A 12,554-nucleotide genomic window follows, 5' to 3' on the forward strand; every position below is an offset into this window, starting at 1 on the left:
ATCCTGTTCTCCTCTGCCCATCCTTGTAACCTATCTAGGTCTAACTGTAGCCTGTTGCTCCCCTCAATTGTGCCCACTTCCCCCCACATCTTAGTGTCATCAGCAAACTTGAACAGGGTGCTTTGTACCCCCTCGTCCAAATCACTGATGAAGATATCGAACAGTGCAGGCCCAAGGACCGAGCCCTGTGGGACCCCACTTCCCATGTCCTTTGACTTGGTCTTCTACAATATCCTTGTGGCAAAATTGGGGCACTGAGGCCTTGGCATCCTCATGTTCCAATGGCTGGGGAACTGGCGCTGTTGTCAGAGCCAGCTGAATAGTTGCGTGGCTCTGCCATACAGTCACATGTTCTCTGTTTTCCAGTGAAGTTATACATTACATTTGGACCATACTAAGAGCACTTAAAATACAAGGGTGCCTATACATTTGCAGTGAGGCTGCTTCAATGTGCTGTAATTACAAACTCGATTAATCATGTCTGCTGGAATGTGGTAATTATTGTGTTCTAGCAGACTCCAGTGTCATATATAGCAGCATCCCTGCACTGAAAAATGGCAGTGGGGGTGCTTTAACTAAAGCTCATTCATTGGGCTTTGGTTAAAGTACCCCGCCATCATTTTTCATTGCAGGGATGCTGATGCACATTATGTTCTGGGCATATTAATTGCAGCCGCTCTTAAAGTCACTCTAATTAAAGTGCTTCTCTCCCCACGCCCGGAGCATGTGTATAAATGCCCCAGGTGTCTGCATGTGAAAGCTTGTTAACTTGTTAACTTTGAGCATCTCAAAGTTACACCACTTCAAATAAGGATTAACTTTGGGTCATGTTAGGGTAACTTCAGTCTGCTCTATGGAAATAAAACAAATCATTTGCAGTCCTCCAGCATCCCAGGATACCCCACTCCCAGCCAGCCCTGCTCAGAGCAGGGATAGGGTTCAAGTGTCCAGGCTCCTAGCCATGCCATTGATCTCCAACCCTCTAGTGGTAAGTCAGAGCTGTGCAGACAAGACACGGTATTAACTTTTAATATGTGTGCAACTGTTCACACCATGGAGGTGTAACTTTCTACAAATTTAGTATGGTTCAAGTATACTTCACCCTTTTTTCTGTTGCCCAGTGAATATATAATTATTCCCTCCAAAACTGAAAAGCTGAAAGAAGCTCACACTGCAGTACCCTGTACCTTTGTTTTTAGAGTATTCACCCAAAGCAGCTGTGGGTTTCAAACTCCTCAGGCAGAAAACAGATTTGAGGATCAAGCATTTCAGACTTAGACACCTAAACACTTAGTTACATATCTGACAGTACACAAATACAGGGTCATTTGAAACTTGTTTGTTGTATGGCCACAGACAAAGATTATTGTGCTTCAACCATGCTAGCTTGTGTTAGATTTGGATTTGAATGGATTGCCAAGGATATTTTTTAAATCATTTGTTTAAAAAGCCAGGTATAATTTTTATTAAAACTGTATTTATTATATATTTGTAACAGACAGAAACAGTTTTGCAACAGTACCAGAGTGCAGCATACATGCAACTGGAATTTAGACATGGAACTACACAGGCTATTTACAACCATTAGTATGTTATTAGAAAATGTCTTTGAAGGATAAATACTTGAAGAGCAACGAAGAAAGAGGGAGACTATTTACATTTTGATTATCATTTGTTGCCCATCTTCTGTTAAAGTATGTGGAAGATATTTCAGTTTTAAACTAGAAATACATCCTTGGGGTTAGATTGTGCCTCAGATACTCTGCTGAGAGAAATGTGTGGGGGCCTTGTGTCCACTTAGGCACGGGCAAACGGAACATGCTGATTTGTATGAGGGAGCCTGCTGTACCCTCGAAAGAGGTGTCTTGAGTTACTCCCTCCTGTCCAGCACAATTTGAGAGTTCTTAGGGAGCTGCAGAATGCCTCCTTGTCGCCCTACTGGGGTGGCATGCTTATAAGCCACAAGACAGTAATACAGTATAGTGCTAGTCTGTTGTAAGCTTTCAAACTGTTCACAGGAAAAGCTCTTACTGTACCATCACACATCAATGTTAGTGTATCAGAGAATAATGTATGTTTTTTTAAATGTTAGGATGAAAAATCTAAGGCAAACATGGGTCTGTTTTTCTTTCGTTCTTTCTCTCTTGTTTAATTCCTTCCTTTTCCTGTGACCTCTTTGGAACAGCAAATTTAGCTCAGACTTGTCAGATTTGAAAAAAAAGAACAATTCCTTCTTATCTCAAATTAAAGTCTGAATATTTTGTTTTAATGGCTTACACAATGTTTAAAATAGTTCCTATTAAATGATAAGGTGGTGTTGCTTTGAGAGGGAGTGCAGTCTTGATTATGTCTTTTCTTTCCTCCCTTTTTTCTTTTCATAGGTCATGGGAATAGAATCCCCAGTTATGTTTAGATCACTCATTCACTTATTTCTTTTTTTAGTATTTTAAAGCTCTTTTATGGTTTCCCTTCTACTGTTTTGTTTGGCACAGAATTTATAACTGAGAAAAGCCAAAAGAAAAAGTTCCACAGTAGCAAGGTGCCATGTAAAACAGGATCCCACACCTATAATCTAAATGGCCAAGAATGATAAATATCTGCCATTAAAAAGCTTATTTTTAAAAGAATTTAGAAAAGGAATATTTTACTACAATTTACAATCTTATAGCATGCAGTGTATATTAAAATAAGGCTTTACTTACAGGATCCAAGGGGTCCAATATCAAGGGGGCAAAGGTAACACACAAAACTTTATTTGGAATTGGAACCAGTTTTCATAGTGGTTGTTGGTATCATTTCAGTTTGTTAAAATATTTTAAATCATGCTATAAGTGTGGAATTAGCTCCAGCATTTAACATTTAATTAATTACTTGGTGTCAGAAGCTTTTTCCTAACCTGAGAAAGGTTGATACTATTTTTATTAGGTTAAGGACTGAAAATTTGTTCTTACAGAAACATATCAATTTAAAAAATGCGTATTTTAGGTGCTTATTACATGTTAGGTGATCACACTGATTTACTTTACATGGAAACCATAATGCACATTACTTAGTGCCAGCATTTGATCCCTGACAAAGACTAAATTATGCGCATGAATATGGGCATGCCTACACATGCACCCCACTGCACAGTTGGTACTAAAGCAAGTGCTAAATGACTGCACAGTACCTGCCATAGCAACGATCTGTGGTGACATAGCACCTCGTGTAGATGTGCCCTATATGTAGGTGTTGCTTGAGGCTACAAAGAACATTTTTGAGCTATATGTCACCTTTGCACAAACATTTATTTAGGCATAAATTTAAAGAGATTGTTGGTGAATCTCTTTTCTCTGCATTTTTAAGATATGCTTATTTTTACAAGAAGCCAGAGAAACATGGCTCTTCTATTACTTTATTTCATTATTTTCTTCACCAAAATAATGTTTAATGAGTTACTGAAGTAGCCCTGCTGCAACAGTCAAGTCCTGAACATAAGCTGTGTGGACTGATAATTGTGCCTTGCTAATCATTATAAATGCGTAATGCTTTGATTGTGCATTCAGGCTAAGTTGTGTAAAAGACCTTGCATAGCACAGATTCTGTATTACAGCTTTGCAAAACTGTGAAATAAATATCATATCAACCTTAATTTCCATAAAGATTGGGGACTTGGTTTGGAAAACTCTGGCTATAAACAGGTATCATCTTTGGAGCAGGATCAGCTGTACCTGGATGTTTCCACTTCTTTGGTGTCCACAGACATTGTCAAGGCCTGAGACTAACAGGGTACTGAGACCAGGAGGGACAGGCCCTTGCTGCTCCCAAGCTTCAGAGGGCTTATCCTGTGGACAGTGGCCCCAGGTGCTGTATCTCAGGTAGGAGCACAGCAGCAAGATATGGGCGCTGCAGAGGAGAAGTAGAGTGAGGAGAAGTGACAGCAGCGGAAGCTTTCTGTTTGACATGGTGGGGAAAAGTGGCAGTGGTATAAAGGTCTTAGTATCTGCCCACCTGTGAACCACACTGATTCATTCCGGCCCATAGCCTGAAAAGTTTACAAATTGCTGGTTTAGCTTAAGACACATGCTGAAGCTATATTTTAAACATGCAGCATTTGAGTTCTAAGAATTGCATCTTTGATTCAATTCTAGTAAAAATTAACAACACATTAGCATAACTCATGATATGCATGTATGTTGCACAGATATGTTTATTAATCCTATGTTACATTTAACTATTTAAACCAATAATTTTTCATTTGATACTATAGTTTGCATTGCATAGTTCATGGTAAATAATTCACTCCATTTTTCTATGCCTATTACCTTACATCATGCATTCCCTTCATCCCTCATATTTTTTCTGACAAGAGAGGCAAGGAAGAGAGAGAAGTGTGAGAAAGCAAAAAAGGCAAACCAAATCAATGTAAATTATCGCAATCTGGATTTCCCTGTGTATTTCACCTTTCATTTGTAAGATCCTTGGGTCAGGGGCAATATTTATTCATGGTATAATATTGCACAGTTTATGCTAAAGACATGAAAACAGTAAGGGACAGGTGGACATGTAGGAGAAACAACGAAGTGGCTGTAGAGTATGAATCATAATTAGCTAGAGTGAAGAGTTTAATGAGTAAACCAGGTGGACAGATGGAAGTTGATGGGGACTTACTGGAACATGTTGAAAAATCTCAGTTGTGTCAACAGAGACACAGAAAAGCTGTGTATATGAAGTGGATTATTATGTGAAAGGTTCTGGAGTCTGTCTGATTGGGCCCACTCTTCATAAACAATTAGTCAAGCTCTGTATCTTCTTGTTTACACACTTTTTCCCAGTGTGCTATTAAATTAGCTTTTCAGGATTTGAAATCTTAAACAATTACATGTTTCTATTGCTTTATTTGGAAGCAGTGTTCCCTCTAAGCTACGTGGTGTGTGTGGCTGCGCAGGCATACCTGGCAACGCGGTATAAGTGCACCTGTGGGACCAGGCACACTGCACAGATTAGAGGGAACGCTGTTTAGAAGATCCCATGGCATAAGTACAGACAATCAAAAACCTGAGGCTGAATTGATTTGGTTTTTGCAGGTTGATTTAAGATGGAAAGATTGAATCAGTAAGCAAATGAACAGACATTCACTTGCATTCAGGAAATGCAGTTACATACCTGCAGTGGCTCTAGCCCAAAGCCAGGGGATACTGGAGCACAGCTCTCTGGCAGGGGCTGTGTTTGCTTCCTCTTCCTGCTTCCAGGTGCCTCTGGGATTTGTAGTCCACAGTTGCAGCCAGCGGTAAGTAAGGCAGCAGGGAAAAGGGCAGCTCTGTACTTGGGAAGCTCTGTACTCAGTTTAATCCTCTCTGGTCTCAGACTCCAGCTGGGGTTTGCCTGGGGAGCCTAGTGAGCCAGACAGTGAGTCCTCCTTCACTGCTCCAGGTAGGAAGCAGAGGAGCGAGGCCAGCCCTGTTCTCCTGGAGCAGACAGCCAGTCCAGCTCAGGGCTGCAGAGCATGCTAGGATGCTGAGGGACTCTGATTTAACTTCAGCCAGAAAGGGGATTGAGACAGAAGTTTCATAAAGCGGTTTGACCTAAATCAGTTAAGTCTGATACTACTTTCAAGCAGGTTTATGTTAAACCCGTTTCAGTCATTTTGAAGGTGATTTATGTACACTGAACTTTTGTTCTGTTACAGGTTTAAACCAGTTTCTAATCACTTAAACCAGTTTATGCGTAACTTCTGTCCCTAGCCCTGAAGACGGTTCAAATAATTTGAAAGAAATCAATTAATTTAACACCAGAGCACACATTATAGTGTGCTAGGAGCCTTTAATGGTGTGAAGGCAAATCTAAACAGCAGTTGAAACCATATTATTCAGTTGCATCTTTTGAAATCTCAAAGCCTTTCAGACATGAAATATGAGGAATATGTTAAGTTTATTGTTTCCAGACATGGATATCATTTAAAAGTACTGATTTCTTTTTTCACTTCATTCAGTTGAAATTTTCTGGCAATGATCCTGTTATGGTATAGCATTAATAGAAATTACTTAATTTGATTAATGATCTTCTTGAGTAATTGACTGAACTATCTTTAAGCTTGAGTGGGGAAAAAGATAACTGTATCAGAAAAAAACATGAGGGTCTCCTGAGAGTGAAGCAACCTGTATGATTTGGCATTGCTAATGAAAACAAAACATTAGAATAATATACTTTTCTTTTTTTTTTTCATAACTTACTGTTTTTAATAATGTAACAATATTTTATGAAGTTTGAAATGAAGACAAACTAGGGGCCTTAGAAAGTTGCGTTGTGTAATTCAGAAGAGCTGTTTAAGTCATTATTAATCACGTAAGTAAAGATGGCAGCATTGTCTATGATAAAGAATGCCTGACAGTCCGTATGACAAGACCCCGCTTTCCATTTCTGCAAATATAATTACTTTATAATCATTTCCTAAAGTTTTTGCTTCTAGATGATTTGTTTGGAAAATTCCAGCCAAAATTAGTTCACGATATTAGTTTTTCCATTAGCTCAAGTGGCAGAGTTCTGCATGGGGGTTTATAACTACATGATCTCATAGTATATTTTCTACCTAGCTGCTGCCTCATTCAGAATACAGGACTGGACAGTATACACGTAGGGCATGTCTACACCTTATTGGCAGCATGCCATACCTGGGACAGCCTGAACCACACCTTGCTGCTGGGACACATGCTTCAAATATAGGAGAATGATGTTGAAGATACACTGAGGCAGCCCCAGTGGGTTCTTTCAAGCATACTAACTCATCCCCACCCCATGCACAGATCTGGGGGGCACGGGTCCTGCCTACCCCCCTAAGAATGCATGCAGCAGTGGGAAGCTGGCCCCCTGGATGAGCTGCCCACAGCCTTATCCCACTCCCTGCTGGGGCCTCTGGCTACATATTCCAGCCCCAGGTAGCTGCCATAGCCATGCCAACTTCCTCCCTTCCTATGGGGCCCTCAATCCCCACACCAACCCCCCTGCCAGACTTACCTGCAGGATCTACTCTCCATGCTGCTTGGTGTCCATGTGCCTATACGTGCACATGAGGCCCCCTGCCTGACTGCCCCCCAGCCCCTTGCAGGCTGGGACTCTGCCAGCCTGCAGAGAGCTCTTTGCAAAAGTGCAAAATCCATGTTTCTCTGTTAAAATGAAAAATCTGTGTTTTTCTCAGGTAAAAAGGGAAAATCTTGGTTTTTTAATGGTTTCTTTTTTTCCATGGGAAACGGAAAACCCAGATCCCTGATTGCAAGATTTCAGTGACTGGGACTGTAAGTAGAGCACCAGGCTTATAAGACTTGGGATAAAAACTTGCAAGCTTAGCAAAGATAAAACAATCTGTTTAGAAAATGGCCTGGAAATGAGTGAAGTTAGTGTCATAATGTGTGGTTGGTATCAGGATCAGGTGAAAAGGTTGGGGGAGTGGGCAACAGAAAGAAAGAGAGAGAGACACAAGAGTGAAACAATGGATGAGAAGAAGGAATGCAAAAGAGAAGAAGAAACAGGGCTAAGATGCATGGTACCTTTACACCAGGGTAATCAGACTGGGACACTGGTATAAGCAAAGAGCAGACACATATGTGATGCATACCTCTACACTGAATTGAATGTGGTTTAGTCCTGATTTATCCCAGGGAAATTATAGGTATTTATTCCACATTTATTGTGATAAGTAAAGTGAATATTTTATAAAATGTCATTTACTTACCTGTACCTGAGTTCACAAGAACAGCTAGTGCTACAAAGAGAGTATGTCTATGGAGTTGTAGAGTTTAGGGGAAAGGTTTGGAAAAAGACTATTAGTATTAAAGCAGGATAACTTGTATCGGTGGGACAAAACTATCATTAAGTCTGGAAGGGACTGATGATTTTTGTTTTACTTTATTTTGAATGTGTTTTCCTTTTGGTCTTTGGAAGTGGACAGCTTCTTATAGATATTTGCTTTAAAAACTGAACTCAATATTATCCATTTTATCAGGAAATATGGTCCTATGAAATTCGATAAAGAGCATAAGAAAACTCAGTTAACCAGAAACATACTATGAAAGTTTAACTTTATAATATTAAGAGAACACACTTTATTTTTCAGAGTATTATACATGTTGCTATTATTAAAGCATAACTATACAGGTAAATACCTCATTGAAACCAGCATTTGAAAATTCTTTGTACTTCTTTCAAGCTGTCAAAATGCAATAGCACCAAGTATAGAAAATTATTTTAGAAGATGTGTATTTTGTTTTCATTATTATGGTAAGAAGAATTTTCTAAGTTTATAGTTTAAAGCAGCATTTCCCAAACTTTTTATTATTTATGCTCCATTGCCACTGTCACAGCCACTCTTCTACTCCTTTTACTTCTGCCACTGATTGATGCTGATCCTTTCTATTGCTGATTTTTTTCTACTGCTGATTGTCACACCCCTGAAAAAGATTTCAGGTCCTCTCGTAGTGGGTTGTGTTCCACAATTTAGGAAGCACTGTTTTAAAAATGTCATGCTAATATTGACAGAGTGCCACTGGAAAGTAGTTGAAGCTCAAATACTGTCACATTTTAAAATTATTATATTTTGAAGGAAAAGGTCCTCTCTTAAAGAATGGCCTTAGAAATTCAGAAAAAGAATGAGAGTAAGGCAGATGAGAGAGAGACAGAGAAAGAGAGAGCAGAGTCAAAAGGGAGCACAACTTTGTTGCTTAGTAGTCATCACTCACTTGAAAAGGGTGATTTAGGTTCCATAACCAGTATTTTATTTGACAATACCTGTTTAAAAATAATTCTGAAATAAACCAAGCTATCCCCAGCATGTGAGTGCCCCAGCCCTTAGACTGGAGAGCCCTGCTCATTTGTGTTCTCAAAGTCTTTCCCTGGCCCAGTTAATTTAGAATATTTTATGCACAGCAGAACAGCTGTAAAAGGAGACATGAAGGGTGCCCACTCAGTTTACCCCAGAACAACATATGGACTAGTAGTCAAGAAATTTTTTCAGGGCATGGAAGAGTCGGGTTAGAATCCCATCACATGGAGGAGGAAATTGGACTTGGGTCACACACGTTCTTCATCATTGTCATCATATTCAAAAAAACAAAAAAGAAACAAAGCTGACCACAAAACGATCATGTACAGAGCCCAATCTGTTAAGTCTACCTTTAGGACACTGATCAGATCAAGACTGAGGGATCGGAGGCAGAGTTTATGGCTCTTAACTGGTGCTACTGGTAGAGTCTAATGTGTCATTGCTGTGTTGCAGGTGTCATTTTAATTACTACAGCGCTGTCCCGTTGGTGACCCTGGGGGCCACACGTGGCCTGTGAGGGGTTAATTTATGTTGTATGTCTCCCACCTGGCTACTGCTACTCCCATTACTCTAGCTGCAGCATCAGCCAGGGTCACTGGGTTCCCCTTCCCTCTTTTGGTTTCTACTTTCTGCCCCCACCCCATGCAGCATGGTGGCATGGCACAGCCCACAGTGCTGGGTTAGCTCGTGACCCAGGGTCCCCGCATGGCGCATGCCATGTGGGGAGAGCCTGTGGCCAGGAAGCTGAGGGTGGGGGACTGAATGCCTGCACATCATGGTGAGGTGCCCATGTGGTATGTACTCTGGGGGTCCCACTGCTCATGCTGCCACAGCTCAGATGGAGTGCATTGTGCAGCCCTTGCTGCTGCAGTTCTCAAGGCATGTGGACCCCAGCCACTTGGAAGATGGACAGTCCTGAATTATTACATGAACTTCTGCTGAAGTATTGTTGTATCCCTCAGTAAATGTATATTTAAAATTTTTAAAATAAAGACAGAAGTTAATTCTTAATACCTTTGAAAAATAAATGCAAAATATTTATGTATTTAAGATGGCAGATCACACAGAAGTAATGAGAGGGATTGAACGGCATCCTGGAGTCCAATATCCTGTTCTCACTCCTAATCTTCGAGGTTTCCTTTCTGCTGTAAGTGCATTGGTAGAATGTGTCTGCAGTGAAGTTCTTCATGTTTCAAACATTAGGCAGAGTACCATAATCTAGCTATTCAATGTCATTTAAACCAGTTCTGTACCTGTATCATACACCCAGTTCTCAATAACTGTATTTTTATGTAAAAGTATACGTTTTCATAGAGCAAATTACAGATTTCAGAGAACTACATTAAAGTCTATAAATTTACATTTTAATCATTTGGATCAATCAAACAGTCTTCTGCAAAGTGCTGTAAATTGTAGCACGCACATAAAGAAGGAAAAATAATTCCTTTTCACTACTTGGCTTCTTGCCACTAGAGCTGGTCAAAAGGTTTCCAATGGAATGCTTCCCCATTGGAAAATGATTCAGTGAAATCAAAATGGTTTGTAGGAATGTATCAATTTTGTCTAAATGTTGATGGGAAATTATCAAAATATTTCATTTCAGTGAGGTTAAAATGTTTCATTTTGACTTTATCATTTCAGCTAATAATATATAAAGTCATACTGATACTTGGAACTATGTGTTTTGACCTTATCAACACGAAGTATTTCAAACATCAAAATGACACATTTTGATAAGGTCACAACAAAATAATTTTGGATTACTTGGTTTTGGGAAAAATTCTGAGCTTTCTTCATTTTGTCCTGATCTGAGAAGAAACAAAATTTTGAACTCTTGGTATTTCCCTTGAGATTGGAATTCAATTTTTTGACCCAGCACGTATGGGCACTTAGGCTGTAGAAGCACTTGGCCCTGTTGTATTGACAGTTCATCCTCTTCTCAGCCTGCTGGCTGTGTTTAGAGTGATCCTGCAGACCACAGCACTGTAAGCCTGGAGATGAAATAGGTAGGTACAATAGTTTAGGAAAATGGAAACCCAAGTCATTTTGTTTTGTTTTTCCTTATAGCAGGGTTTGTTCCCTTTAGTGTCAAATGTTACTTTTTCTTCTGTTGCTGTTCTTAGTAGTTTAGTCTTCAGGGAAGATATTTTATTTGAGCTGCCTGGAGGAGAAGAAATATTTTGAACATAAGAGACATACATTTCTTTATAAAAATGTTTTCTTTAGAAGGATGAAGTAGGAGTCTCTTGAGCCTTAGGCCCTGGACAGATATAACATTTGAGCACTCAGTGCCCGTGAAGGACTTGAAAGGGTGAGCAGACAGATATACATGCCATTTTAAGTGCTCCAACAATGTCACAAGGGCTCTAAAAATAACTCCATAGAAAATAACTACTATTCAGAAATGCTTCAGAATGAAGTGCGCATTCCGCAGAGTGTCACAGTGAAAAACTGGGTCTTCCAAGCATCTCACAGAGCTCGCCTCTGTACACTACCCATGAAGAAGGGTAAAAAGAATCAGATTGTCAGTAAGTACTGATGTATTCTGCCTCTGCTCTCCTGGAGCACCCCCATGGCCAGAATCATTAAACAGGAGGAGTCTCAGTTCTGCCTACCACCTCGATGAAGAGGTGCTCCAAGACAGTGAAGACAGAGAGCGCAGCAGAGTACTCACAGACAGTTCTGTTTACCCACTCTCACAGCTGTGGCAATTTTGAAGCCCTCCAGCCAGGGGTTGTGTGTGGGGGTGTGCATCTGTCCACAGCTGAAACACTTCAAGCTGGAGCTCAACCTATAGTCTAACACTTTGTTTTTGTATTTCTTTAGCAGTATATGTTAGGATCTTTGTACTGCCCTGATAATTTTGCAACTGTCCAAACTGAGGTTGTACCAATTTAATTAATCTGCTTATGAATTTCTAAAGCAAAGTAATATGAAACCTAGGTAAAAAGAGTCTGCTGCCCTACCTAATGTGAAAACTAGGGAAAAGCAAACTTAAACAATGAAAGAACCACTTATTTAATGGGAAAGCAGCACTGTTTTCATTGGAAAAGTTGTTTTTCCCATTCTTCTATTATGCCCATGTGTTTGTTCTTTCTATTTTGTCTTTCCCTTGCCCCTTTTTTTTTTCACCTCATCTTCTGGTTCCCAGGGATCTAGGCTGCTAGCTTGTCCTTAGAGAGTCCAAGGGCAAATTAGCTGCCTCTATCAAGATCATGAAAATGACCTACTCTCCTACTTACCTGAGACACCTTTTTTTGGTAGATTGTGTTATATAGTCTCCAGGAAGTCCATAATGATATAATAAAGCCATTACAGCCCAGTGCCCCAGTTATGCCTATAGCTGTAGCCAGTTGCAGAGATATACCTTCAGAGTCTGTTCCAGGATCAGAGCCTCACTGATGTGCACACACACACCTCTCACTGAAGGTATGACGATGGGCTGTAGAGCTGATTAGCATTCTGACATTTTTATGCTGTTTTTATTCATTCTGTAAATAGCAAGTATCAATTAGTTACTACAACTAGCAGTTTATTTTATTATCATCACAATTTAAATAATGTCTTATAACTACATATCTAGGAATATCATTTAAAAACTCAGGTGTTAATTAATACAGACTGCAGTATTTAAAGCAGTAATTTTCACCTTATCCAGTCAATTAAGAGGGAACGCACTGACAAAAATGTCAGTTAATATTGCAGTTTCTATAACATCAGGTAAAAGTAAAATTGATTTATTGGTACTAGGGGTCACAAT

The 12,554-nt window shown here is 39.8% G+C and overlaps 1 protein-coding gene across 3 annotated transcripts in view; it reads left to right on the forward strand.

Annotated features, from left to right (window-relative positions):
* HMGCLL1 (3-hydroxymethyl-3-methylglutaryl-CoA lyase like 1) overlaps positions 1-12,554 on the forward strand; it is a 117,992-nt gene that overhangs the window by 6,969 nt on the left and 98,469 nt on the right. For 2 of the 3 annotated variants that reach the window (XM_019520557.1, XM_019520554.1), the window contains exon 4: positions 9,846-9,941. In XM_019520557.1, coding sequence (XP_019376102.1) covers positions 9,846-9,941 — 96 coding nt within the window. Of the gene's footprint in view, positions 1-8,089; positions 8,131-9,845; positions 9,942-12,554 lie in introns of all 3 variants that reach the window. The other variant, XM_019520556.1, reaches the window with a different exon arrangement.

This window comes from Gavialis gangeticus, unplaced genomic scaffold, assembly GCF_001723915.1.
Source record: "Gavialis gangeticus isolate Ggan-Ray unplaced genomic scaffold, GavGan_comp1, whole genome shotgun sequence".
Lineage (NCBI taxonomy): Eukaryota > Metazoa > Chordata > Crocodylia > Gavialidae > Gavialis > Gavialis gangeticus.